The sequence below is a fragment of the Aethalodelphis obliquidens genome, unplaced genomic scaffold, assembly GCF_003676395.1.
Source record: "Aethalodelphis obliquidens isolate GAN/ISIS:26980383/991018 unplaced genomic scaffold, ASM367639v1 scaffold2, whole genome shotgun sequence".
NCBI lineage: Eukaryota > Metazoa > Chordata > Mammalia > Artiodactyla > Delphinidae > Aethalodelphis > Aethalodelphis obliquidens.
In genome coordinates, this window is record NW_020837946.1 from 53,800,712 (window position 1) to 53,827,116 (window position 26,405).

At 38.1% G+C, this 26,405-nt stretch overlaps 1 protein-coding gene across 1 annotated transcript in view; it reads left to right on the top strand.

Moving 5' to 3' along the window:
• The window catches only part of CCDC141 (coiled-coil domain containing 141), a 212,240-nt gene that overhangs the window by 49,812 nt on the left and 136,023 nt on the right, over nt 1-26,405 (top strand). The window contains exons 3-5 of the mRNA XM_027126979.1: nt 1,035-1,226; nt 4,565-4,673; nt 12,443-12,696. Coding sequence (XP_026982780.1) covers nt 1,035-1,226; nt 4,565-4,673; nt 12,443-12,696 — 555 coding nt within the window. The remainder of the gene's footprint in view (nt 1-1,034; nt 1,227-4,564; nt 4,674-12,442; nt 12,697-26,405) is intronic.

Consider the following 26,405-nt stretch of genomic DNA (forward strand, 5'->3'; position numbering starts at 1 on the left):
GGCAGGCAGACTCCCAACCACTGCACCACCAGGGAAGCCCATGTTCGTCTTTTAATTGAAAAGTTAACATCCATTTTTTGGGTGTTAACTGATATTTAATCATATTCCTATCATTATATTTTGGGTTTTTGTGTGCCCAAATAAATGCGTTCTTATGTCTTCTGTTTTCTTTGTTGTATTTTGCATTAGCACATGTTTAGTTTCCTTTTCTGTTGACATTTTAGAATTTATTCATGTTATTGTTAGTCTATTATATTTTTAAATTGTGCCTTGATTTTGGTGCCAATATCAAGAACAAAACGGGATCTGTGGGATCCTTCTTCTATCCCCAAATGAGACAATTATGGAAGCACATGTTGCCCTTCATCTTCCATATTTTGTTGAAACAATTTGTAGTGTTGGTTACAGATATTCTAATTTTTACATTATGACTATTCACTTTCAAGAACTTACTCATAGCATTTACACTAAGCTTCACAAGTATATTAACAATAACAACTATTTAGAATAAATAATAAATTTTACTGGGTTCATTTCTCACAATAGTTTTTTCATGATTACTCCTTTCTAGATGTATTCCAATTAGTTCTCCTTTTTTGAAATGTGAGGTCAACACAGTATTCTGTACCCCTGGGTATGTAGTTGTATTTTTAGGGGGGTGCTGTGCCGTGGCATGCGGGATCTTAGTTCCCCAACCAGGGATTGAACCCATGCCCCCTGTGGTGGAAGCACAGAGTCTTAACCACTGGACCTCCAGGGAAGTCCCTGTAGCTGTATATTTTTGATAAATCTCTAGAGTGTTTGAACAATGTTTAAATGTGGATGTCTTTAGCCTGGCCATGCTCCACAGTTCACCACAGTCTCCATTGCTCCCTCCTGCCTGCTTGATCTACCTGCCTGCACAGCAGTTTGTGTTTATAAATTCTCTTCTAGACCTTCCTAGAGTGCATATAATTTCAAAAATCCAAATGTTTAAAATACAATCCCAAGTTCTTATATTGAGTGACACTCTGTCTTTTCTTGCCTGGACTTAGGCTTTGGAAGACCGAGTATGGGAACTCCTGCAGGAAGCAGACAAGACGGCTCAAGAGAACAAGGATCAGAGCCAGGTCTATGATGCCATGGCCAAAACTCTGGGTGAAGCGTGGGCAGCCCTGGTCTCCATGCTTGAGAGAAGGAGGGAGCTTCTCAGGTTGACCTCTGAATTTTTTGAAAATGCCTTGGAGGTTTGTGTTTAAAAAACTTTCCCCTTCTCCACATCAGAGCACTCCTGAAAATGTTTTCTTTCTGCAAATAGACATTGTAGTCAGTTCAAAAAATGGTAGAATAAGCAAGATATATACATTTAATCTTTAATTTTCAAAAAATAAAATTGTTAATATTTTAAATGTAGGCCTTCAAACAAAAACTAAGTACAGTTAATTAAAATTGATAAATATTAAGTAAAAATGGGATCTTTTACCCATAAGTCATTTTGATATATTTCCCTCTTTAGATAATAGTAATACAATTACTAAATCAAATAATTACCCCTGATGATAGGATTACTAGGAAATGCTGGTCTAGCCTGTTCTTGTTAACTGAAAGTTGGAAGATACAATTTCTTCTACTGCTTATGAAAAAGAAATTGCAGAATATTCCATAGAATGTTTGACTTGTAAGCATAGTATATGATAGAGAACTTTCCTAAGCCATATAGTTGAGTTTCCATAGTTTAAGCTTGTTAAAATATAAGGGAAGGAAAAAGTCCTGGGCCTAAGTTTTTTTGAGGAACCCAATTTCAAAATGTAAGATTCAAAGAACATTATCAAAAGAGGTGTTATATTTAGTGTAAGATACTTATTGGAAATTTCACTACATTCATTTTGATGTGAAAGCACTGCTTCATTATGATAAAGCACTAGGTTGAAAAATATGACATTTCCAAACTGAAAATTCAGGACCTAAATCCAAAATAATGAAGGAAAGAAGATTAGTAATAGAACATTAAAATTGAGGTAGATAATTTCATACATCATGAACTCGTTTAAAAGTTAAAAGGAGGAGCAAAAATCTTATTGTAACTCTCAAGGTTTGTTTTTCACAATTTGAACACTGAAGTCCAACTCACAGATCATCTCGGGGAAAAGTTCCACACACAGTTTTCTTTTCTGAAAAGAAATAAACCAAGCAAAATACACCTACAGGGGTCAAATTATAGATACATCTGATTCATTTCATCTTAGTAAGTGGGGTATAAGTATTAGTGCCCTTGAAATTCAGGTCATTTGAGCATAGGAAGTTATCTTTTTTTAAACATTAAGTCCAATATTTGTTTCTCACTGGGCAGGAGCATTAATACTAGCTGATTTTCTATATGATGAGAAATGACTTCCAGATATTACATGAAATAAAAGGAAGTGTAAGTCAACCTGTAATTCAACCCAGCATTCTGATTCCTCATGAAAAGATGAAGTTTCATATATTATCCTCCTTCCAATTTTGTGGACTACTTCATACTTAGCTGATGGAAAACTCCTACATGATTTTCCCTGCCCCTTGTGTATGCCAAAGCAATTTTCATTAGTGATTCAAAAAAAAAGAATGAGGGTAAAATTAAGAATAGTGTCTTTGAAAAGTGGGTCCTGTTGCCACTTCTATCCTGTACTACCTGCAGAAAGAAGAAAAGTAGGGAAAAGAAAATATCCCCGAGATAAAAGTTAATAGAACTTGAAGGAAGCTTTTTCTGAGTAAAGCATTATTTATTTATTGGTTTGTTTTTTTAAAAGTGTCAAACCAGTTGAAATATAGATATAAGTTACACAGTGACTCCAAAACTTCTTGTAGTGATCTACAGGGAGAACCAAACTACCCACCAGGGTTTTGTTTTATTCTTTTTCTTTGAAGTTTCTCTTCAAAGAATGTCTTTAAAGTCAACTATTAGAAATAGAATGAATTAGAGATGTAAACGATATGTAGATAGGATCCACTTACTGAACTATGTGCACGCAGGAGTTCTTTAGAAATACAAAATGACTTCTTATTGCGTGGTTGATAGTACACGATGGCTTCAGGCTCACAGGCTTCTCAAACACTGTGCTTCAGTTTAGAAACAGTGTCCCCAAGTGACAGTGTCCATCTGCTGGTTCTAACAGGATGGTAGAAGCCTTCTCTGCATTTCAAAAGGGGACGTGCTCATCAGTTGCTCTCTCATCTTTTCATGCCATTTATAACTGAATTTTATATGGCTATTGTAATAATCAAAATGTAGTAAATCTTGTTAATCAAATAGTCACATAAAAATATTAAATATCACTAAATCCAAAGATGAGAGTTTGGATAAAACTTGAAAAAAGGTGACAAGCACTGTGATAGGCTTCTGTGTCTTTCTCACTGATACTTCACCTTTATGAGTTTATTCTACACCTGATCCAAAGGTGAATGTGTTGATTTAAATGCTCTTATAAATGATACTAATTTCCTTTGAACCATAGTGCTAAAACAAACCAGTTATTTGTCCACTACTATGGATATACTGTACTAGCATAACCAAGTATATTTTTCCCTTTTCTGAAATTTGTATCTAAGGTTATTCCCCTGAGAATTTTGACATCACTTCAAGTATCTCCCTTTCATACTTCCTCTATGGAGAAACACAAAAAGAGAGACTGGTCATGTTCGTTACCACTTAGGGTGTCAAATTGCTCTTCCTTTTTTTTCTTGAAACAGAGGAGAAATTTTCTATTTTTCATTCTTGCTACATCTAATTTCATTTTTATTTCTATAAAAGTACATAAAATCATTGATAAAAATGCAAACAAAATTATAAGTTATAGATTTAAAAGCTAAAAGTTTACCACCCCTCACCTATCCCTAATCCTATTCATTCTCACAAAGGCAACCCTTTGCTATGTATCTTTTTGGACCACTTTCTGTACAAATATATGTATTTTTGCTTTGTATAAGAAATAGGATTACACATTACTTCTCCTCACTCGGGCTAAAATCAAGTGTAGAGATGGGATTAGACTATGTATTATTCTGAAACTTACCTTTTTTAGTTCTAGGTCTAATTATAGAGAAAAAAATGAACTATATTTCAACCTCAAGTGGATACTTAAGTTAAATTTACTAATAATTATGTAGGTTACTGGCTAACCAAACTTTTGTTGGTTTCTTTTAACAAACTTTCTGGTTGTTCTTTGAGAAACTGCTTTAGAATGTTGACAGTGGCTGTATTTGTATTATGGGACACAATAATTTTAGTTTAAAATTTCAATACACATTAGTATAGTAAACAAATTGGTTTACTTCAGCATAGCTAACATATTTCCAGGTATGAAAAGAATGCAAAGGAAAGAGAAGAAAGTTCTTATCCTAGTACTTTGTAAACTGACTACCTGCAAACACAAAACCTCATACAAGCACGTGAGCCAGCACATGCTCACACAAACACACAGCTCATCACACAAACACATACACAATCAGCTAGGCCATTAATTCATGAAAAATGTTTACAAATAACTAAAAGTGGCACAGTGTTTTTTAGTTTTTCATATGTCTTTCCCCTGCATTTCTGTTGTAGTTTGCCATTAAAATAGACCAAACAGAAGATTTCCTCCAGAACACTCAGGAGTTTGAGAGTGCCGAGTCCTTGAAATCACTCCTTCAGCTTCATGAACATCATACCAAAGGCAAGAACTATTTCTTCCTCACATAAGCTTTTAAAGCTGGTAATATGGGAATGCTCATGCATGACAGTATATTTTTAATTTATCTGATTATGTATACCTCAACTTGTTCCAAGTAAGGTTAAATAAAGCCTTATTTCTGGTCATATTCTGCAAGAAAGAACTGGTTGTAAATGATTCTAAGGGGCGGTAGAGGAAGAGCCTCTGGGAGGTTCAGTTATGCAGTCTGCTAGATCTTAGTTCCTGAGGAGGAGCCATTTCCACCTCGCTCATCCTTACATATCCTCAGCATCTAGCGAGGTCTCGGCACTTGGTGGATCCTTGTGAAATATTTCCTTTTTTTATAAAGTTTTAATTAATTAATTTTATTTGTTTATTTTTTTGGTTGTGTTGGGTCTTTATTGCTGCACGCGGGCTTTCTCTAGTTGCGGCGAGCAGGGGCTACTATTTGTTGCGTTGCGCGGGCTTCTCATTGCGGTGGCTTCTCTTGTTGCAGAGCACGGGCTCTAGGCATGTGGGCTTCAGTAGTTGTGGCACGTGAGATCAGTAGTTGTGGCTTGTGGGCTCTAGAGCGCAGGCTCAGTAGTTGTGGTGCATGGGCTTAGTTGCTCCGCAGCATGTGGGATCTTCCCAGACCAGGGTTCAAACCCATGTCCCTTGCATTGGCAGGCAGATTTTTAACCGCTGCGCCACCACGGAAGCCCCTCATGAAATATTTCTTGATTGAATAAATGGTTGAATTCAGTGACTGTTTCTTCTAAGGGTCAGGAAATGAAGGTCACCCTTTCAATAACAGCTCTGAATAAGGAAATTTTCCTTCACTATTGGACTTTAAAAAAAAAGGATTAGTGAACTTTTTCCAGATAAAAATCTAATAAAACACTATATAAAATTATTTTCAACTCCCCCCAAAACAACTGTAAAGATTGTCTAGTTGTTAACCAACAATTTGTATGCTAGGCCTTTTCCACCAGAATTTGGGCTGGACCAGGGCTGTAGTAAGAAAGGCATTTGTAGAAGAACACCTGTTTACTGTAATCTTTTTCCGTGAAAGCAGATTAGATAAATAGATAGGAACAATCACTTCTTTTCTTCCTAATGGGTTCTTCCAATTATTACTGAGTACAAGTGGATGGCTTCCTGAATTCATTTGTCTTAGTTCTAACTCACCTTCTAGCTTCACAAACCTGGTCGTGCTAGACAGGGACAAAAGGTGTTTTTAAAGCCACAGACAGATTGTGTTTATATCACCCTCCAAAGGACCCTAGATAGTAGATCATTATTTTTCTAAAACTCAAAGATTAAAGGACTCAATCTTTCCTGTGTAAATTTTTTGAGATCTGACTACATATATACCTATAATTTTAACAGATTACTGTTCTGTAGGACCTGTCACTAACGGGTTATAAACAGCATCAAAAGCATCAGCATTATGGGGCTTCCCTGGTGGCGCAGTTGTTGAGAGTCCACCTGCCGATGCAGGGGACACGGGTTCGTGCCCCGGTCCGGGAAGATCCCACATGCCGCGGAGCGGCTGGGCCCGTGAGCCATGGCCGCTGAGCCTGCGCATCTGGAGCCTGTGCTCCGCAACGGGAGAGGCCACAACAGTGAGAGGCCCGCGTATAGCAAAAAAAAAAAAAAAAAGTATCAGCATTAGAGCAACGGCCTGCCCATTTTTATACAGCGACAGCAATCTAGCTGTGCCCAAAGTGGGTAAACAGACGCATGTGAAATTCCTCTTAGGAGACTGGAAAGTGACTTGAGTCCAGGCCACTGAGATGGGCTCTGCGGCCTCAATTCAATCTTCATGCCACCAACAAGATCATCACAAAGCAATTTCACCTCCAGAAACCTGACAGTGACTGATGCTTCTGATGAAGAGGTTCAGTACTGAGGCAGTCAAATGAAAGCATTTTCCGGAGGGACTGGAGGGGGAGGTTGTGGAAGTAGGGACTTTGCCATAAATATTTGGGGATGCAGCTAGAAGCGGGGAATGCTTAAATGCTGTTGTTAATGTTGGCTCCTTCAATTACTAGGATCTGTGACTCAGTGAGCCGGTTTTCATGGGGCACATGCTGCTTTGTTTGGAGGGCTTAGGCTACAGGGCCCTGGCATCCCGCTGATGGTGGAACCAATGCCCTGCCTTTCAGGGGTGTCCACGGGGCCTCCTCTTAATCTAGAAAGATGGATAACAGTGCTAGCCAAAGACAGGAAGCATAGTTTATTTTTGTGATGACAAAATATTCTTCCATCCTGGTGGCATGTTTATCATGACGTTTTTGTGTCCCTCTATGTGATACGTGAAGCACAGGGATTGCCGGAGACTCTAGTCAGGATATTTGGCTCCCAATTCATATGCCCAAGGGTAAAGGGTAGCTTCAACGGCTTTGTTTTCATAATATGGGAGTTGGTGAAATTTATTAATCAACTAATTCAGCGGAATATGATTAAGATTACCTGATTTGAAATACATATTCAAGAGCAAAACTCTGATTTTCAGTTAAGGATGTCATTTCTGTCTTGGTTCATTTAGGATGCTCTAACAAAATACCACAGATTAGGTGACTTATCAACAACAGAATTTTATTCCTCCCCATTCTGGAGGCTGGATGTCTGAGATCAGGGTGCAGTATGGTCCGGTGAGGGCCCTCTTCTGGGTTGCAGACTTCTCATTGTGTCCTCACATGGCAGAAGGGATTAGGGAGCTCTGTGAGGTCTCTTTTATAAGAACACTAATCCCATTCACGAGGACTTCATCCTCATGACCTAGTCACCTCCCAAAGGCCCCACCTCCTAATGTCATCACATTGAGCATTAGGATTTCAACATATGAATTTTAGGGGGACAGACATTCATATCACAGCAATATCTATTATCTTTAAATTTAAGGAAATAAATTATAGCTATAACTACAGCTAGCAATTATGATAAGTGAGATGTTGATCAGTGAGTAGCACAAAATGTGAATGTTAGGATAATGAAGGTTAATAACATGACTGGAAAAACTATAATCAAACTTATCCCTAATATTCATGGTATTTCAATTTATGTCAGAATCTATACTTTTTTCTTCTTCAGCAATGCTAAGGCTATGTTGCATGTCAGAGACTTATTCTGTAGTATTTCAGAGATCAGAACCAGGATGAATGGGTTGAAGGTTTTACCCTCTGGAAAGTTACAGAATACGTTCATTCCCTCCACTATGCGACAATCCTTGAAATAGTTGAAGCCTAACGTGTCCTCTCTAGTCTTCTCTCCTTTGGGTGGAACATGCCTAGTTAGTTAAAGTGTTTCCCAGCAAACATAGTTTCCAGACTACTTATCAGACTGATTGCTTTCAATTCAACAACACACAATTAAACAGTATTTTCTGAACCCGTGCCAGGTGAGAAAACCAGAGTCAAGTGTGTTGAAAGAGTACATGCCCTTGTCCTCAGGAAGCCTACAATTTGATGGGGCATGTATACATTTATTGGTGAATTCTCTCTGTTCTTTCTGTGGGTCCCTCTGTTACACCACCCGGCACACTGTGTAGTAATAATTTATTTCCCTGTTCTTCATCACCAGATTATGAGACTCTGGAGGACTGGGATTATTACATCTCTTAATCTCCAAGGTTTAGAATAACATCCAGCTCAAAGTATGTTTATTGAGTGTTATTTGTATATAATCCCAATTTAAGACTCAGTAGCAGATGCAAAATGAGCAATAAACAAGGTACTACAGGGACATTAAGGAGGAGAAAATTGGTTATAAACCCTGAAGAATCACAATTGCACCTTCCAGTTTTCCAATGGCCTTCTTTTTTTTTTTTTTTTTTTTTTTTGTGGTACACGGGCCTCTCACTGTTGTGGCCTCTCCCGTTGCGGAGCACAGTCTCCGGATGTGCAGGCTCAGCGGCCATGGCCCACGGGACCAGCCGCTCCGCGGCATGTGGGATCTTCCTGGACCGGGGCACGAACCCATGTCCCCTGCAACAGCAGGCGGACTCTCAACCACTGCGCCACCAGGGAAGCCCCCAATGGCCTTTTTAAAATGAACATAGCGCCTAAGAAGCTTCCTCACAGGAACAATCATATTATTACTTCCTTTTTCTTAGATGTTCTATGTATATTTTAAATGCAGCTGAGATATAGGTACTTTGGGGTCTATTATACTATTTTCTCTATGTTTGTGTATATTTTAAAATACCCATTAATGAGTTTAAGAAATACCATCTCATTGAGTAATATTTGGAATATTTAAAAATGTATTTGGAAGAAATGTCACCCATGTTCCCAGTGTCAGAATGTGACCTTGATGCTTTTTAGAAAATAGTCATTTGGAAAGGTTAGCAAGCTATAAATTCACTTTGACTTGTGTATATCTCTCATTTATCCATCTTAAGTTAGTTATTTATACTTAATATTGATGACAAACTGTAAAGTTATTAATATAAAGTATACTTTAATATTTTTTTAGATATAATTACAATTAAAACAGTTAAACAACAAAAATTTATTGACTATCTACTAGCCTTACATCACAAGGTGTTATGTCATAAGCGGGGCTTGTATATAGAGAACAATACAATCATTAAAATAAATGCACTGTAGAGATTTTGTATTTCTTGAAGTTCATGATATATCTAGGTAGTTTACCCCTGAGGAAAAATACATCACTTTGTATGATCAACTGATGGAATAAATAGCTAGGAAAGCATAAACAGTGAAAAAAAAATGGTAAGATGTAAGAAGCTGACAGAGGAAACTTAGAGAACAATTGATCCACTTTAAGCACCACTGTAGTAACAGGTAACAGACTGACCATACGCTGGGTGCATTTGTACACGTTAACTTGGGCTCAGGAGGCTGCATGCCTGGTGGTACCATGGTGGTGGTTATACCATTTTGGCAAAAGTTGAAACAGAAAACCAGAAAAAGATTGCAAATGGAAATTTTCGCTAATTATATGTATTTTGTGGGGACTAGAACAGGTTGGCCTGACCCATTGTCAGTCTGCAATACCCTGAGCATGGAAAGCTGTGCTTCCCTCTTTCATTTGAAAAGTCTGTTGTGAAAGAGCTAGTTAATGAAAGGAAGAAAAGAAGTACTACGTGGAAACCCCGCCACCTGCCCATACTTCCTGTGTGTGTGTGTGTGTGTGTGTGTGTATGTATGTAACTGTTCACAATATCATAACAAATTCTTGAATGTAAGGAAATATGTATACCTACATATGGAGAATCAATTATACTGATGATTACATTAAGACTCTACAAATCAAAACTCTTCAGTTTGATAGCCAAGGACTTCTATAACTTGTTTTCACCTCATTTTCAAGTTATTTCTTTTCCTTGCACGTAAGAATTTTTTCTAGACAGATAGGTTTTTTCTGCCTCTGTCCCTCTCATCTTGTTCATGTTTGTTTCCACTTCTCCTTTTAAGAGATTTACTTTAATTTGAATGCTCTCCCTGACTTTTCTTCTTCTGCTTGACTTATCCCATTCCCTGTCCTGCTTCCAAGAATATGGTTGTTTTTGTTGTTTGTTTTTTTGTATTATTAATCCTCAATCAAATTGCCCAGTGCACCTAATCACACCTTTCTTACTCTGAGCAGATAGCACCATCTAATACTTTATTGGACAGATCTAGGTCATATGGCATAAACGATTTGAAATTCTTTCCTTTTTATCTCAAAATATCTCTTTACAGCATCTTCCCTTATCTCAGTCTCTCTTCATCTCTCAAAAAAAGGTGTCAGTTTAAAGAGACAATCGACCCAAATACCACAGTCATTGCTGTGTTCTTTAGCTGTCAGATGCTAGAATGCTAAAGAGTGCCACAGCGCAGTGGGAAGAACACTGAGCTACTAACCAGAATGCATGGCTTTTAGCACTGATAAGTCCATTTCTAATAGTGTGACATACTTATATTTTCTGGGTGTTCTTCATAGTTCTCCCATCTAAAAATAAAAAGCAGTGTATTCAACCCTGCTGATAGTCTATCCTTTTTTTTTCTTCTAACAACAAATGTCTCAAAGATTGTCCTTTCCTGTTGATTTCACTTCATCACTGCCTTCCCACTTCTCAACCTGGAGACTTGGCTTCTGTTTCTATCACTTACCCGTCACAAAACCCCAAGTCTTCCCAACATCTCTTTTTTTATATCTCTGGCAGACTGCTGATCTCTAGCACCTATAGCTCTAATTCTTCCCCCTCTTTTAATACATTTGATTTCATTCTAGCATTATACAAAATTATCGAATACCTCCCCTGTGCCAGTCACTATGCTAGTGCTGAGGATACTGTCACCGTCCCTGTCCTCATATGTGCATTGGAGCCTAGTGGCAAAGACAGATTTTAGTCAGCTAACCCAATGCATAAATGTAGAACTAGCTGTGATAACAGCTGTGAATGAGAGGAACATCCGGCTATGAGAACACTTAATAGGAGGATTTGGTCCAGTCTGGTTTGTCCTTTGAGGAATTGACAATTGACTAAGACCTGAAATATGAGTAGAATAAAGGTGGAGAAGGAATGTGTTGAGGAGAATGGTATCCCTGGCAGAGAATGTAGTAAAAAGTTCTGGGGCAACAAGGAGTATACCATGTGTGAAGTATTTAAAGAAGATATGGATAGAGGTAAAGAGATTGAGACAATCTGAAAGGGAAAATAAGGACCAGACCCTGCCAGAACTGAAATCATGTTAAGGGGTCTGTCCTTAATTCTAAGACACTGGGAAGCCATTGGGGTGTGTGTGTGTGTGTGTGTGTGTGTGTGTGTGTGTGTGAGAGAGAGAGAGAGAGAGAGAGAGAGTGTTTAGAAATGATCTTTCTAATATATGGAGAATGGATGAAATGGATTGGAGAGGAGATGCAATTAAGAGGTGACTGCACAAATCCAGGAAACAGATGACGTTTTCTGGCTTGTGGGGAATGGGTAGTTTCCCAAGGGCTCTTCCAATGGAGCCCCAAGTGAGGTTGGGGACCCTCAAAGTGCCACTCTCAACTCCCCCATCTATACTCTCTCCCTTGGTAGTCCTTCAATTTTCAGGCTTAAGCTCCCGTTTCTACCAGATGTTGCCCACACCAATAATGCTGTCTACTCCAGAGAGCGCAAACCAGTGGCCCATTTGCCAGAGAGCCATGTTTTGTTGATCCTTCAGTATTTTTTAATTTAAAAAATACCAATTACACAACAGTTAAAAATCAGAAGCTTTCACATAAAAATCCCTGTTTATAATTCTTTAAAAATTGGAAGCCCCATCAACACTGACCCTGTATTCCCTCATGTCCACAGTTGGTCAGCACTGGGTGACAGCAGATCCTGTGAGACTGGTCATATATTTTCCACTTTGTCATAGTCCCTGACGTCTGGGTACCTGGCCTGCATATTCACTGAGCTTTTGTTTGGTTACTGCAGGCATTAGCCTTTAAACCTCAGATCTAGTCCAATCACCTCAGGATGTAGAGCGCTACAAGGAGAGTAGGCACCTTAACCAGCATATCACCACTAAAAACCAACTGAACCAGTGCCCAAATCTCAGTCTTTCCACTCCCCTGTACTGATTTATGCCATCACTGAACTTCGGCATCCTACCATTTGGCAGTTAGCGCCATAGCAGTTAGGCCAAGGTATTTGACCAGTTGTATTAGAGGCATTTTATGTTTACACATTTGAATTCCTTATTTTTAATAGAAGGTTACATATATTTTAAATTATATGATGAATCCAAATATTACTATATAAAAACTTGCTCATATCACTATTCTTTTTTCCAATTTTCTTCTAGAACTCTTAGAACGATCTCTAGCCCTTTTAAACAAAAGTCAACAACTCACTGACTTCATAGAAAAAATCAAGTGTGATGGACCTATTGTGAATCCCGAGATGATTCAGGGAGCTCAAAACAGCTGCCTGAAGATTGACAGTCTTCTTGAACTTCTCCAAGACAGGAGACGGCAATTAGACCAGTACCTGAAGCAACAGCAGCAGGAATTGAGTCAGGTTCTGCAGATATGTCAGTGGGACCAACAAGAAAGTCAGGTAACACAAAGGGGCACTGATGGTGCCCTGACCTTGTCTAATGAAGTTTGCTTGTTATGTGGATGAGCCATTTCCTGGAGCAGCTTTTCAGTCATCATGGTCAAATCTTTTGGTCTTTGATTCAGACTACCAAGTTGTTTTCCCAAGCAAGTAATATAAAAACAAAGATTTTATTTCTTCTCATTATAATACTGATTTTTTAAATGGGAGAATACCCCCTAGCAGTTTTGAAAATGACTAGGTTCTACTGTTGGATTCTCTTTCGTGCTTCTGTCCAGGTCACTACCTTTAGTTACATTTCTTTGAAATTCTGAAAAGTTCATTGCAATTTTCTTGAATGTTGGGGAGGCATGATGCTGCTAATGCCAGTGAAAAAGTCTGTCAGCCCGAAATAGAGATAATGTTCTTAGAAGAGTAGCCTGGCACCAATGAAGAAATATGACCTTGGCCTATGTCTGGATGCTCAGTGGTTAGAGGGCTTTGGGGTGGGAGGTTGATGAGTTTGCAGGCTTGTTAGAGCTCATTACTCAGACTGCAGGCCCAGCTCTGGTCAGTTGTCAATGTGCTTGCTGTGCGTTCCTTGTGTCCCGGTCACTTGAGAGTAAGCGTGGATAGAACTCTCTTTGCAAACCCCCAACTCAAATAGGTAGGATATTTATGGCTATATTTATAACTGCCCCAAGCCCATGCTTTAATCTGTACAGATTCACTGGAGGGAATTTTCAGAGAGAAATGATGTGGAAGGACGCATAGGAAAGGGGTCTCTTCATATATTTTATATTATTGCTCTGATCCGATCTGGAGAGATAGACATACAGCTGGTAGCAAATATGAGTCCAGGAGAAACTGGTTCTTTCAAGCTGGAAAAATGAGGATTTAAATGATTAACCTTTCAACTTACACTTACTGAGTACCTACTATGTACCCAGATCCTATTATAAGTACTAGGGATACATAACACACAAGAAAAAGTCCTTTTCCTCCAGGAATTTTCCTTCTAGTGCATTTTCTCATCCTCAGCTCTATTGATAGCCAGTGCTAGGTAACTCCTTTGGGGAGGCTGTCCTGGGCACTCTAGGGTGTTGAGCAACATTCAGGGCCTCTACCCACCACATGCCAGTAGAACATAGTCTAGTTGTGACAACCAAAAAAGGTCTCCAGACATTGCTGACTGTCCCCTGGGGGGCAAATTACCCCCAGATGTGAACCACTGTTTTAGTGTGATGAGAAAGGCCTATGATAACAAATGAACAATGACAAGTGCCGTAAAGAAGATCAACTAGGGCAGTGAATTTTGATTGTGTTGGTCTACTTTTAATCAGAGAAGGAATCACAGAAGGCCTCTCTGAGGAGGTGACATAGAGCAGACACCCAAATGCAGACACCTCCAGACATACAGTCGGCTTGCATTTTGTCATCTCCTCCTTTAAGACACTATATACTTTCCAACCCCCCTCCACCTTCAGCCCTTTTGTCTTGACTGCTATCATTCACTATCCTGCTTCTTCTGTGCTTTGCCTGCCAAGCCATAGCGCCTCCCCAATTTAGTTCTTCCCCCACCCCACCTTCATATGCTCTTTACCCAGAATGCTGTTATCCAATGCAATAGTCTTTAACTGATGATTCTGGCATAACAAAGGAGAACTAATGCTCAGGACAAGAATAAACTTAAAGTTGTTTATCAGACAACTGTTTCCAAAGTTCCTTGTCCTCCATATTATATGGCGCTCTCTCCCTCTCTTTCTTTCTCTCTCTTTGTCCTTTTCTCTCTCCCCTAATCCTGACCTGACACCATGTTCCCAGAGCTGCTGTCCCCTTAAAAAGAACCTTCCTCTTATTTCTTCCTGTTGAATTCATAACCCCCAACCCCTGCCTCTAGTGCTTCCAAGAATACACTAAAAACTCCTCTTACTTTATCATACAGAGTAGTTTATCCCTTTTAAACCACGACCTCTCTTATTCAGAGACATTCTATCTGCAAAGAGGCTTCCCAAACACAGGACAATTTCCCAAGATTGAAAAAGCAGCTACAGTAAGTTTTATTTATTTATTTTTAAGGTAGTAATTTTGCCATTCTGCTTCAAGACTGTGGCAATACTCATCCACTTATCCTCTGCAGTAAAAAAATAAAAATCACATGAAGATTCAAAATGAACTGTCTAATCCAGTCATATACTTGAGGGAGATCTGGATACCTTGCCAACCCTAGAATCAGAAAGATGATTTGATAATAACTAAAGTAAGGTATTACAGAAGGTTTTTGACTTGGTGAGTTTTCTAACTTATGGGGTCTCATGTTTTGGTGAAAGTGTGTGCGCTTTTTTAAAATAGAATTTATTTTTTAGAGCAGTTTTAGATTCACAGAGAAATTGAGTGGAAAGTACATGGTACCCTCTGTTCCCACACGTGCACAGCCTCTCCCATTATCAACATTCCCCATCAGAGTGGGACTTTTGTTACAATTGATGAACCTGCATTGACATATCATTATCACCCCAAATCCATAGTTTATACTAGGGTTCACTCTTGGTGCAGTACATTCTATAGGTTTGAAAGAATGTGTAATGACATGTATCCACCATTGCAGTACACAGAATAATTCTACTGCCCTACGTATCCTCTGTTCTCCTTTTCATCCCTCCCTGCCTAATTCTTGGCAACAACTGATCTTTTTACTGTTTCCATAGTTTTGCCTTTTCCAGAATGTCATATAACTGAAATTGTACAGTATGTAACCTTTTCAGATTGTCTTCTTTTGCTTATTAATATGCATTTAAGATTCCTCCATGTTTTTTCATTGCTTGATAACCGTTTCTTTTTAGTGCTGAATAATATTCCATTGTCTGGATGGACCAGTTTATTTATCCAGTCACCTACTGAAAGACGTCTTGGTTGCTTCCAAGTTTTGGCAATTATGAATAAAGCTGTTATGAGCATCCATGTGCAAGTTTTTGTGTGGACATAAATTTTTAATTCATTTGGGTAAATACCAAGGAACACAGTTGCTGGATGATATATGCTAAGAGTATATTTATAAGAAACAGCCAAATGGCCTTCCAAAGTGGCTGTACCACTTTTAAAAGAGAGTTTCTGTTGCTCCACATCCTTGTCAGCACTTGGTGTTATCAGTGTCTTGGACTTTGGCCACTCTGATAGGTGCATTGTGGTACCTCATTGTTATTTTAATAAGTCTCATCTTTAAATTGGAAATAATAACACATAATTCACAGAGTTGTTCTAAGGATTAAATGAAATAACATGTGTAAAACATGTAGTCAATGCCTACCATTTTAAAAGATGCTTAATAAATATTAGTTTCCTTGTCCTCCCTCTGCTTGGTTAAACCTTACAACTTACGAATTCTTTCTCATTCGGTTCCTATTCTTTCCCCTGAGTTTAGCATTACTGTTGTTATACGTGTCTAAGTTTCTTAATACTGTTTAGTTTTTGGAGGCTGCCATAGGTATAGTAAGGCTTTAAGATGCACAGTTGTGGTTAAAAGAACCAGGCTTTCACTTAGACTCTACTCCTAATAGTCTAGAACCAAAATCAATTTAGTAATAATCTTAAGGATAAATATTATTTTAAATAAAATTGGTCAATTTCAGAAATATACAAACAGCTCGTATTGCTCGATATCAAAAAAACAAACAACTCCATCAAAAAATGGGCAGAAGATCTAAATAGACATTTCTCCAAAGAAGACATACAGATGACCAACAGGCACATGAAAAGATGCTCAGCATCGTTAATTATTAGAGAAATGCAAATCAAAACTACAAATGAGGTATCACCTCATACCGGTCAGAACGGCATCATCAAAAAGTCTATAAATAATAAATACTGGAGAGGGTGTGGAGAAAAGGAACCCTCCTACACTGTTGCTAAGAATGTAAATTGGTGCAGCCACTATGGAGAACAGTGTAGAGGTTCCTTAAAAAAATAAAAACAGAGATACCATATGATCCAGCAATCCCATTCCTGGGCATATATCAGGAGAAAACTATGATTCAAAAAGATACATGCACCCCAGTGTTCATTGCAGCACTATTTACAGTAGCCAAGACATGGAAGCAATCTAAATGTCCATCGACAGATGAATGGATAAAGAAGATGTGGTACGTATGCATAATGGAATATTATTCAGCCTTAAAAAGAATGAAATAATGCCATTTGCAGCAACGTGGATGGACCTAGAGATTATTATGCTAAGTGAAGTAAGTCAGAGAGAGAAAGACAAATATCATATGGTATCACTTATATGTGGAATCTAAAAAAATGATGTGAATGAACTTATTTACAAAACAGAAATAGACTCACAGACAGAAAACAAACTTACAGTTACCAAAAGGAAAGGTGGCGGAGGAGGGGTAAATTAGGAGTTTGGTATTAAAATATACACACTACTGGGCTCCCCTGGTGGCGCAGTGGTTGAGAGTCCATCTGCCGATGCAGGGCACATGGGTTCGTGCCCCGGTCCGGGAAGATCCCACATGCCGCAGAGTGGCTGGGCCTGTGAGCCATGGCCGCTGAGCCTGCGCGTCCGGAGCCTGTGCTGCGCAACGGGAGAGGCCACAACAGTGAGAGGCCCGCGTACTGCAATAAATAAATAAATAAATAAAATAAAATATACACACTACTAATAAAATAGATAAACAAGGACCTACTGTATAGAACAGGGAACTATACTCAATATCTTATAATAACCTGTAATGGAAAAGAATCTAAAAAAGAATATATATATGTAACTGAATCACTTTGCTGTACCGCTGAAACTAACACAGCATTATAAATCAAATATATTTCAATAAAAATTTTTAAAAGATCATGAGACCAAATAAATAAATAAATGTTAAAAATTGGTCAATAAATAAGTCATTTCCTTAAATATAAAATTTAAGGCTCTTAATTTTAAAACGTCCCATGTTACACTTTCTTTTGCTAATACCAGTGACAGCAGCTCGAGTAAATAATCACTGTCACTGTTGTTTCTGTGTGCTTGTAAGAGCACAGATCCTGGGGCCAGATTGTTTGCTGGGTTCAAATCCTGACTGCACCATTTGCCAGCTGAGTAACTGAGCAATTATTTAACCTCCCTGAGGTTGTTTTCTGTAAAATGTGATGTAATAGTACCTACACCATAGTGTTAGAATCATCAAATGAGTTATTATATGTCAAGTGCTTAGAACTGTACCTGGCACATGAAAACTGCTATATTAGTATTAACATTTTTTATCATGTCTGAAAAGAACAGTGAAGGCCCAACCGATTACATACCCCCCCAGTCTTACCCTTCTTTGCTCACATAAAGACTCGCATTAAAGGCTAATTTCATTATTTATTTTGCATTCACAAGGTGTGATCAAATAAAAGTCACTTTTATAATCTTAGCCATACTGTTCAATGGGCACTCAATTAATGATTTAAAACAAGAATATAGTTGTATTATTTTCTGCTTGTGACTTAATAATGTTCACTTATTAATGAGTTAAAACTGTAGATGAGATTACTATCCATACAGATAATTGCGATTAGCCTTTGACATGCTGCCACCTTTTAGACCTTTATCCAAGCATGATTGTAGTCACAGGCACACACACATTTATTAAAGAAAAAACAAAACAAGCAAACAAAAACTAATGGAATTAACCTATGCATACTATCTTATTACCTAATATCAAATTGAACACGTCATAGACATAGTCTTATGTCAGAAGTACCATAGATAATTTTCATGTAGTATGTCACTATTTGAATATAGCACAATTTAAATAATATCTTACTGATGAAGAAGTAGAGTCTCTTCAGTTTCTCAATATTAGAAACAATAATTAATGTTTACTGTGTTGGTAATTATGTGAGCAAGGAAATATTTTTAAATCCAGATAGGTACAAGCACAATTAACTTACCTAAGTTTTCAAGTTTTTCCTGAATGTTCTATTTTAAAGTTTTGTTGATGATGCAATGGGGAAGAATAGCAGCAGGGACACCAAATTGAGTGTAACTCTGTTAATAATTTGAGTTCTATGATTATCATGTTCCCGGAAGATCTACCTGATAAGCCTAGAACATTGTGGAACCACAGAGGCACATGCTTCATTGGAGGGTAAAGATATTTTTGTCAGTTCTGTACTGCTTTTTAAGGGAACATAGAAGCTGTCAAACCTTCCATTAATAAAATATCAGCTTTGTCAATCATTTTAACCATGTAAAAAGAAGGAAAATTAAATGGAGAATTAGAGCAAAGATTACTAATGAATAATAATGTGGATGTCTGAATATCTAATGCATCTTCTCATAAGAGCCATTTAAAAGATGCATTTAGTGCTTCTCTGTTTCTAAATGCTTATAGCCTAATGCTTTTGAACTATAGTAGTTTAGCTAATTCTCCTTTGGAAAAGAAATTAGGTGACCAGAATGATGGCGACTTAAGATTTACATCAGTTGCAGAAAAAAAGGCAAATGAAGACCACATAGTTTTCTATCTTAATTGGGATGTGATAGCCTGAAAAACATAATCATAGCATGTCCTCTCTTTATCATTGTTTTCAGATGTAAAAAAGTGCACTTGTTTTACATTTAAAGATGAGCAGCTGACCTTTTTTCCCAGCTCCAGCCTCGTCTGATTTTGCAGATAATCTGCTTCATTAATGAAAATCAGAAGCAGCTTGGAGTATTTCGTGCATAATTAATTATCTTGGCAAGAAGATTTATGAATGTAATTTTTCTCAATTGCTCCAGTCAGGAATAAGTGAGACAAACAAATAAATTAAAACTAGGTTATTCATGGTCTCTTTTTACAAGACAGTATCAAGGACATCTAGGAGAATTAAATAAGACATAAAGGCAGATAATATTTTTACTACCCAGATCACATATGCTTACAAAATACCCATCTTTGTGGGAGGAAAAATGGGTAATAGAATTCATATTTGGAAGTTTTTATAATTTGAGTACCATGTATATCATAATCATGTAACCATATGTAATCATATTCTTTGTTAATAGGTAATTTAAATGATATCAGTGATGACACATATAAGCACAGCCTCAGGGCACCAGTCTTGCACCTGCTGGGCAACTGTAAAACTCTGTGTGTTTGTGTGTGTGTGTGCTCACAGATGTGTGCACATGCATGTATATTCTCCTTTGTATGATGCTACCCTCTAACTAGGATTTAGAGCTTGAATGGTTGACCAGCTTAAATTAATATGAGGTAACAAAAGTGCCTAGCTTAGTGGCTACAACATAGCAAAGTTTTATCTTTCTTTGAATTTAGCTTTAATTTTTTAATTGAAGTATAGTTAATTTACAATGTTCTGTTCATTTCAAGTGTACAGCAAAGGTATTCACATATATATGTGTGTATGTCTCTCTCTCTCTATATATATATATTCTTTTTCAGCTTCTTTTCCATTATAGGTTATTACAAGATATTGAGTATAGTTCCCTGTGCTATACAGTAGGTCCTTGTTTACCTGTTTTATATATAGTAGTGTGTATATGTTAATCCCAAACCCCTAATTTATCTTCCCCCCCGCTTCCCGTGAATATAGCTTTTTAACATTGTGTGGCATAAGACTTAAATAAGGGTTGAATTATCTTATTATTGGATACTGGTATCTGATAGTTCAATCCAGTAACAGATATACGTGACTTTCCAACCACTCATAGATTAAAATTTATCACAGAATTTCATTTTAGCACATAGGCTGCCTCTAGAATTCACTCTAAGTTATGCCAGGGTAAATACAAAGTATCTTAAAGTGTTTGTAGGAGAAATGTGATTTTGAAAGCAATAGAACCCCCTCCTAATTAGAATGCTTGCTACTACCATTACTTTCAATGACACTGCATGTCAAAGGTAGTAACAGAGGACTCTGGTATAGATGGTGTGGATATCAATCCCAACTTTTATATTTACTTGCTTTATGACTTTGGGCAAGTTACTCAGCCTCTGTGCCTCAGTTTCCTTTTCTGTAAAATGGGAATAATAATAGTGTCTATTTATAAATTTGTTATAAAAATAAACACGATTATATATGTAAATATTCTTAGAGCATGGCTTGGCATATGGTAAGTGCTCAATAAATATTCACCATATCACTACATCTTTCGATGGTTAGTTTCTGAGCTTTACTGGATAATCACCAGCACATTAAAATCCTACATATTACCCAGATCCCATACCAATTCTCTAAATCACTAGATAATCTTAGCTTTCTAAAATTATGTGGAGGGGGAATAAATGCCATTTCATGGCTTGGTATCCAGCCTACTTTATTCAAAAGGTCAACTTTATTTGTAAGATTAAGTTAAAAATCAATTTTCCTCTCCCTTTCTCCACCCTTTAGCTATTTCTTTAGCTCATTTATACCTATTGTAATTGATTACATTTTCATTAAGCTTAGTTTTTCACTTCAGTATACCATTCAGTTGGACTGATGGCTTCACAACATTTTAATTGGGCAGTTACTTAAGTTGGTAAGAGGGTTGGGGGACACACACTGTGACTAAATTACCTTCTCAGCAGTGATAAGACTGATGACAAAGCTGTTTGACATGTGTGCTACCTGGAAAAGGCTCTTCACTGCTCCCATTGTATGCACCTTCCATTGTGTGACAAAGTTAGCAGCTGCTACTTGAGCTGTCCGCTAAGCCCCAGGGCTGCCTGTGTATCTTTCCACCATCCTGAGCTCTTTTTCTTCCCTGCCTCTGGTGCTGGAGATGGTTGGCTTTCCTTTTTCTCAACACCACTGCCACCCCATACTGGGCAGGGAGTGGGACTCGTTCTCTCCTCTGCCCTCATTTTCATGGTTCCCAAAGACAAGCAAAGAGGCCCAATTAATTTTAATGCTTTTTATAGGGCAACTCAAAAGCAAACAAACTAAATGGCACACTTTAAAAGGATTAAAACATCCTGTAAAATGTAACAGTTATTTATCCTGTCAATATGATAGTTTCTGGCTCTCATTTTTTCTGACAACTAGGTGTTTAGGCCAAAGCTTCAGTATGAACTCCCTTAGGCTGCATGACCTAGGATCTGGGATGATAATATGAAAATGTCAGACTTTGGTCTCACTCCCAAGTAGCCCTGTATGTTCCTCTCTCTCCCTCTCTCTTTCTCTCTATCACACACGCACACACACACAGTGAATGGCTCCAGATCATTTAGGGTGGAACCCTAAGTTATACTGGGAAAACCATGCCTTAGGTATCTTAGGCAGAGATGCACATCAACAGGACACTCGGCTGGGTCTCTGTTTCCTTCTTGAAAAAAAGACTTCCTTCCACTGCTGGTAAGATTCTTACCAATGACTCAGAGTTAATGCTAGAAATAGAATTTAGGTCCAGAGACTACTACTGTATTGATTTTATTCATTGGACTAAATAGTTTCGACTGTTTAAGTAGCTGGAGGTTAAGAAACTGCCTAAACACAAACAAGAGTTGAGGGCAATCTTGGGAAGGGAAGAAGTCCTTAGTGCCATTTTTCTTGAAATATAGATGTGAGAAGAGAAATGATATATTAAGACAAGTCAAAATAATCAGAAGACAAATATGTTAGCACAAGTAGAATAATTAAATACATAAAATTATGGTTCCAGACAGGGAGATAGATTATCTGTGAAGCTGTTAAAGTAACAAAAATTTTGCCTCAAGACAAACAACATATTTTAGCTTTCCTACTGCACATCAGTAGAGAATACTGGGATCTGATCATTTGTTGAGGAGATACTAATACCTTCCAGTTGACTTCAATAAGTCATGGAGGGCTTTCAAGTTCCACAAAAGAAGATTGTGAGCTTTGTCCTCCTAGAGTCTCTGAGATGAAGTCCAAATAATAACAAGCCAATAATTAGATCAATCCCAGAATACATCCCAAGCCACGTTTTTGGCAGGAATTCTTTTTCTTTCTCTGCTCCCAGGCCCTCAAGTACAATCATCAGAGACACGTTTCCATGCCTCTTCTCCTAATATGCGTTATCACCTAATGGAGCTAATGGTTATTTGAAGTCTGGTTATTGCCTAGTTAAATACAGAGCACATTTGACCAGGTTTCCTAATACAAAATAATGACAACTGGTTTCCCTACTGTAAAAAAGAAAAAGAACAAAATCTTACAGGAGCTGAAATAGTTGTTATAATACTAACATGCCTTCAAAATCAAAGTAGACATTAGAACTGTCACCTGAGGCTATCAACTATAACTGAAAATACCTTTGTATATGTGTGCATCTTTGATAATTGGAAAAGAGACTATCAAAACATCTTGAGTTAAAGAAGATACATAACTGATGTCTTTTTCCTCCTTTATCAGTTTTTTTTTCCTCTAATAGTAACTGTTTATTTGTCAAAAACTGTTCTGGGGCTTCCCTGGTGGCCCAGTGGTTGAGACTCCGCCTGCCGATGCAGGGGACACGGGTTCGTGCCCCAGTCCGGGAAGATCCCACATGCCGCGGAGCAGCTGGGCCCGTGAGCCACGGCAGCTGAGCCTGTGCGTCCGGAGCCTGTGCTCCACAACGGGAGAGGCCACAACAGTGAGAGGCCCGCGTACCGCAAAAAAAAAAAACAAAACCAAAAAAAACTGTTCTGCACATGGAAAAGAAAATGAAAGTGATTTGGAGAGATTTTCATCTTCCCTTAAGCATTTCTGTTAAGATGTTTGAATTACTTATTGCTAGTTCACCTCCCCCAGCATAGTTTTAAACAAAGATCAAAAAATAAGATCTGATCTTGGATTGTAGAACAAATTGCAGAAAAAGAGACCGTGATGGTTTATGGCAGTGTGATGCCTAGCTTTGGGCTGCAGCAAAAGTTCACCTTCTTGCCACCTGAGTTGTTTATCCTTGATTGTCAGAAAGCATTCTTCTATTGCTTGTGTCCCCCGTGTTTTAGTCCTGTCTTTGGCACGTGCTGTTTGGGAACTGGAATTCTCAGTTTGTCCTTGCTGTCACCTCTGCCCGCAGCCGGCCTCTTCCTCTAAGGCACTCCTTCTGGCAGACCTGGCCCACACGTCCGTTCTCCTCTCTAACGCAGTATGTCCACTGAGCCTCCGCGATTATTCACAGGGCTTACTTCCATGTTAGAATTAGATTCTGTAACTATAGTGTTGCGTTTTAGTTTTATCTTAAGAACATTCATGAACATAGTCTGATAAGAAACATTCCTCTTCCCTGGAATCCTTTTGTTCTACAGATGGGTATGATGAGAAGAAAAAACACTAGACAGGGAAGCATGAATTCTGACTATGGCATTTCTGCCTTGACCTGTAGGACTTTCCTCTTGTTGGTTGTGTGACCTTAGATGAATGGCTTACCGGGTCTGGGGCTGCCTCCACCATAGGAGGTGTAAGGGTTGGGTGAGGTAACCTGAGACCTGCCGATAGTACCTGACACCGCTCTGGGAAGGTCCTATTCACTTCTCTCACTTTCCTCATTCTTATCTCCCAGTAGGGGTCAGGTGAGACTGGATCATTCAAGAAGAAAAAACTAGCCTTTTCTTGCCCAAAACTGATAAGATTAGTAGTGCTTTCTTCCCACCTTCCCACTCTTTCTGGTATCAGTACATTCCTGCCTCAACTTTCCTTAATGCATCTTCAGTACCCCGCAGCTACAAAAAATGCTTACGTCTCATCTAGTCAAATGAAAAAGTTGGAAAGAACCCCTCTGTTACCTCTGCTTTCCTTGAAGCTGTCAACCAATCCCCCCTTTCCTTATCCAATAAGCTTCTTTGAAAGAGTCATTAGCTCTACTTCCTCACCACCACTCAGTGGTCTATTCATGTTTACCAACCATAATCTCATCCCACCATTGTCTTGACTCCACTATTTTAAATTACCCTTGATTAATACTCAGTCCTTAGATCTACATTTAACAAATAAGGATATCCTGAATATCCTTGAATTACAGAATCATCCAATAAAATATATAATACAAGCCATAAATGTGATTTTAAATTTCTAGTAGCCACATTAAAAAAGTGAAAAAAAATTTAAAGAGAAAAAAGTCACGTAAAAAAAGAAAAGCAGTAATATATTTTGTTTAAGCCAACATATCTAAAATAGTATTTCCACGTTTAATCAATATTAACTATCAACAAGATATTTTCATTATTTTTTATACTAAGTCTATGAAATCAGCTATTTTATACTTAGAACACATCTCAATTTGGATTTGTCACATTCCAAGTACTCAGTAGCCATTTGTGGTTAGTAGCTACAGTATAGGAAAAAGCAGATCTACACCATTTGACTGAGTCTTCCTGGCATCTCTCTTTAACTTCCAAGGCAGCTCTTGGTTTTCATTGAACATCCCTGATTGCTCCTTCTTTGCGTCTTTGTTGATTTCCCTTCCCTTTCTCTCTGGCTCCCTTCAACCTCTAGTAAGTGTTTCCCCTCCAGTCTCCACCTCCTCTCCGCAAAAACAGATCTACCCCACTCCTTCTCTACCTTAGTTCTACCTCCTCTGAGTACTGAGTACTTAGAATGTCATGTCAGACAGGTGGGATGGCCACAAACATATCACTTAGGTCAATCTGAAAGGTAGGAACTGCAAAGAGAAAGTAAAAATATTCTTGTTTTCCCTTTTAATCCATCATTGCCCAGAACCAATTTCCGGGCCATACTCTGAATGCTTTATGTTCTTCCTTTCTTTCCACATGCCCCCAACCCTTGGCTCATGTTTTTATCCTTTTGCAGGGACCATGTTCTATAGAATAGAATGTCCTGATGCATCATTTACTGTACTTATCACTGAGGCTTTCGAACAGCAGCTGATATAATTTAAACGCTTATAAAAAGTGCTCTTGGAATATCTGTGCAGCTGTCTGCAATAGCTACTCACGGGATTCAGTGACTGATTTACATTATGGTTGACATGCTGTCGGTTATTTAAGGTGTCTTGCTTTGACATCAGATGGACTCTGAGAGTCTATTCTGCGTGCATCTCCCAGCACACAAAGTAAATCTGATCTAAGAGGCTGCTCATGTATGTGACTGCCTCATGATGAGATGTAACACCCTGACGATGAACCATTTTCTTCTGAGTGTTATGCCAACCTGTTCTTATGTTTCTTCCCAGGATGCATTTGGTAGTAAAAATGTGTAGATCTAGAGAGTCAGTATGCTTTATCAGGCAGGTGTGTGATCAGGATATATGGAATACCACCAAAGATCTTACATTCTCTTATAGGTAATATTTAGTATTGCCATGCCCAAGGGAATAGTATCCTTTTGGGGGGAGCTGAAACAGTATTTGCCAAATCTAGGGGATGAGGTCAGTAAACACCTTTAAAAAATCAAAACATCTTGCTCCTTCCCAGCTTTCATCACTGCTGGCATATGTTAGATAACAAGTCTTTGACTCACAGAATTTAATAAGATTATCTGAGGGTTCAGACTTCTCACCTGTTTTTAGAGATTAGTGAACACCTGTTTGTATCCATGTTTTCTTCACTCAGATTCTATATTAACTTTCCCTATTAAAGCATTCTTGAGATTTTTGAGTTCCTACCACGTTAGCTAAAAATAAAGCTCACTCCCAGTACTTAATAAAATAAAGGATCTCTGAAAGTTAGTTATGTTCAGGATCCATTTTTCTTTGATGAAACCCTTAAATCATTCCTCTAGTTGTGTTTTTATATGGGCCTACTGCCTCTTTTGTGAGAAATTTTAATAAAAATTTAATAAATTAATGTACAAATTTTATA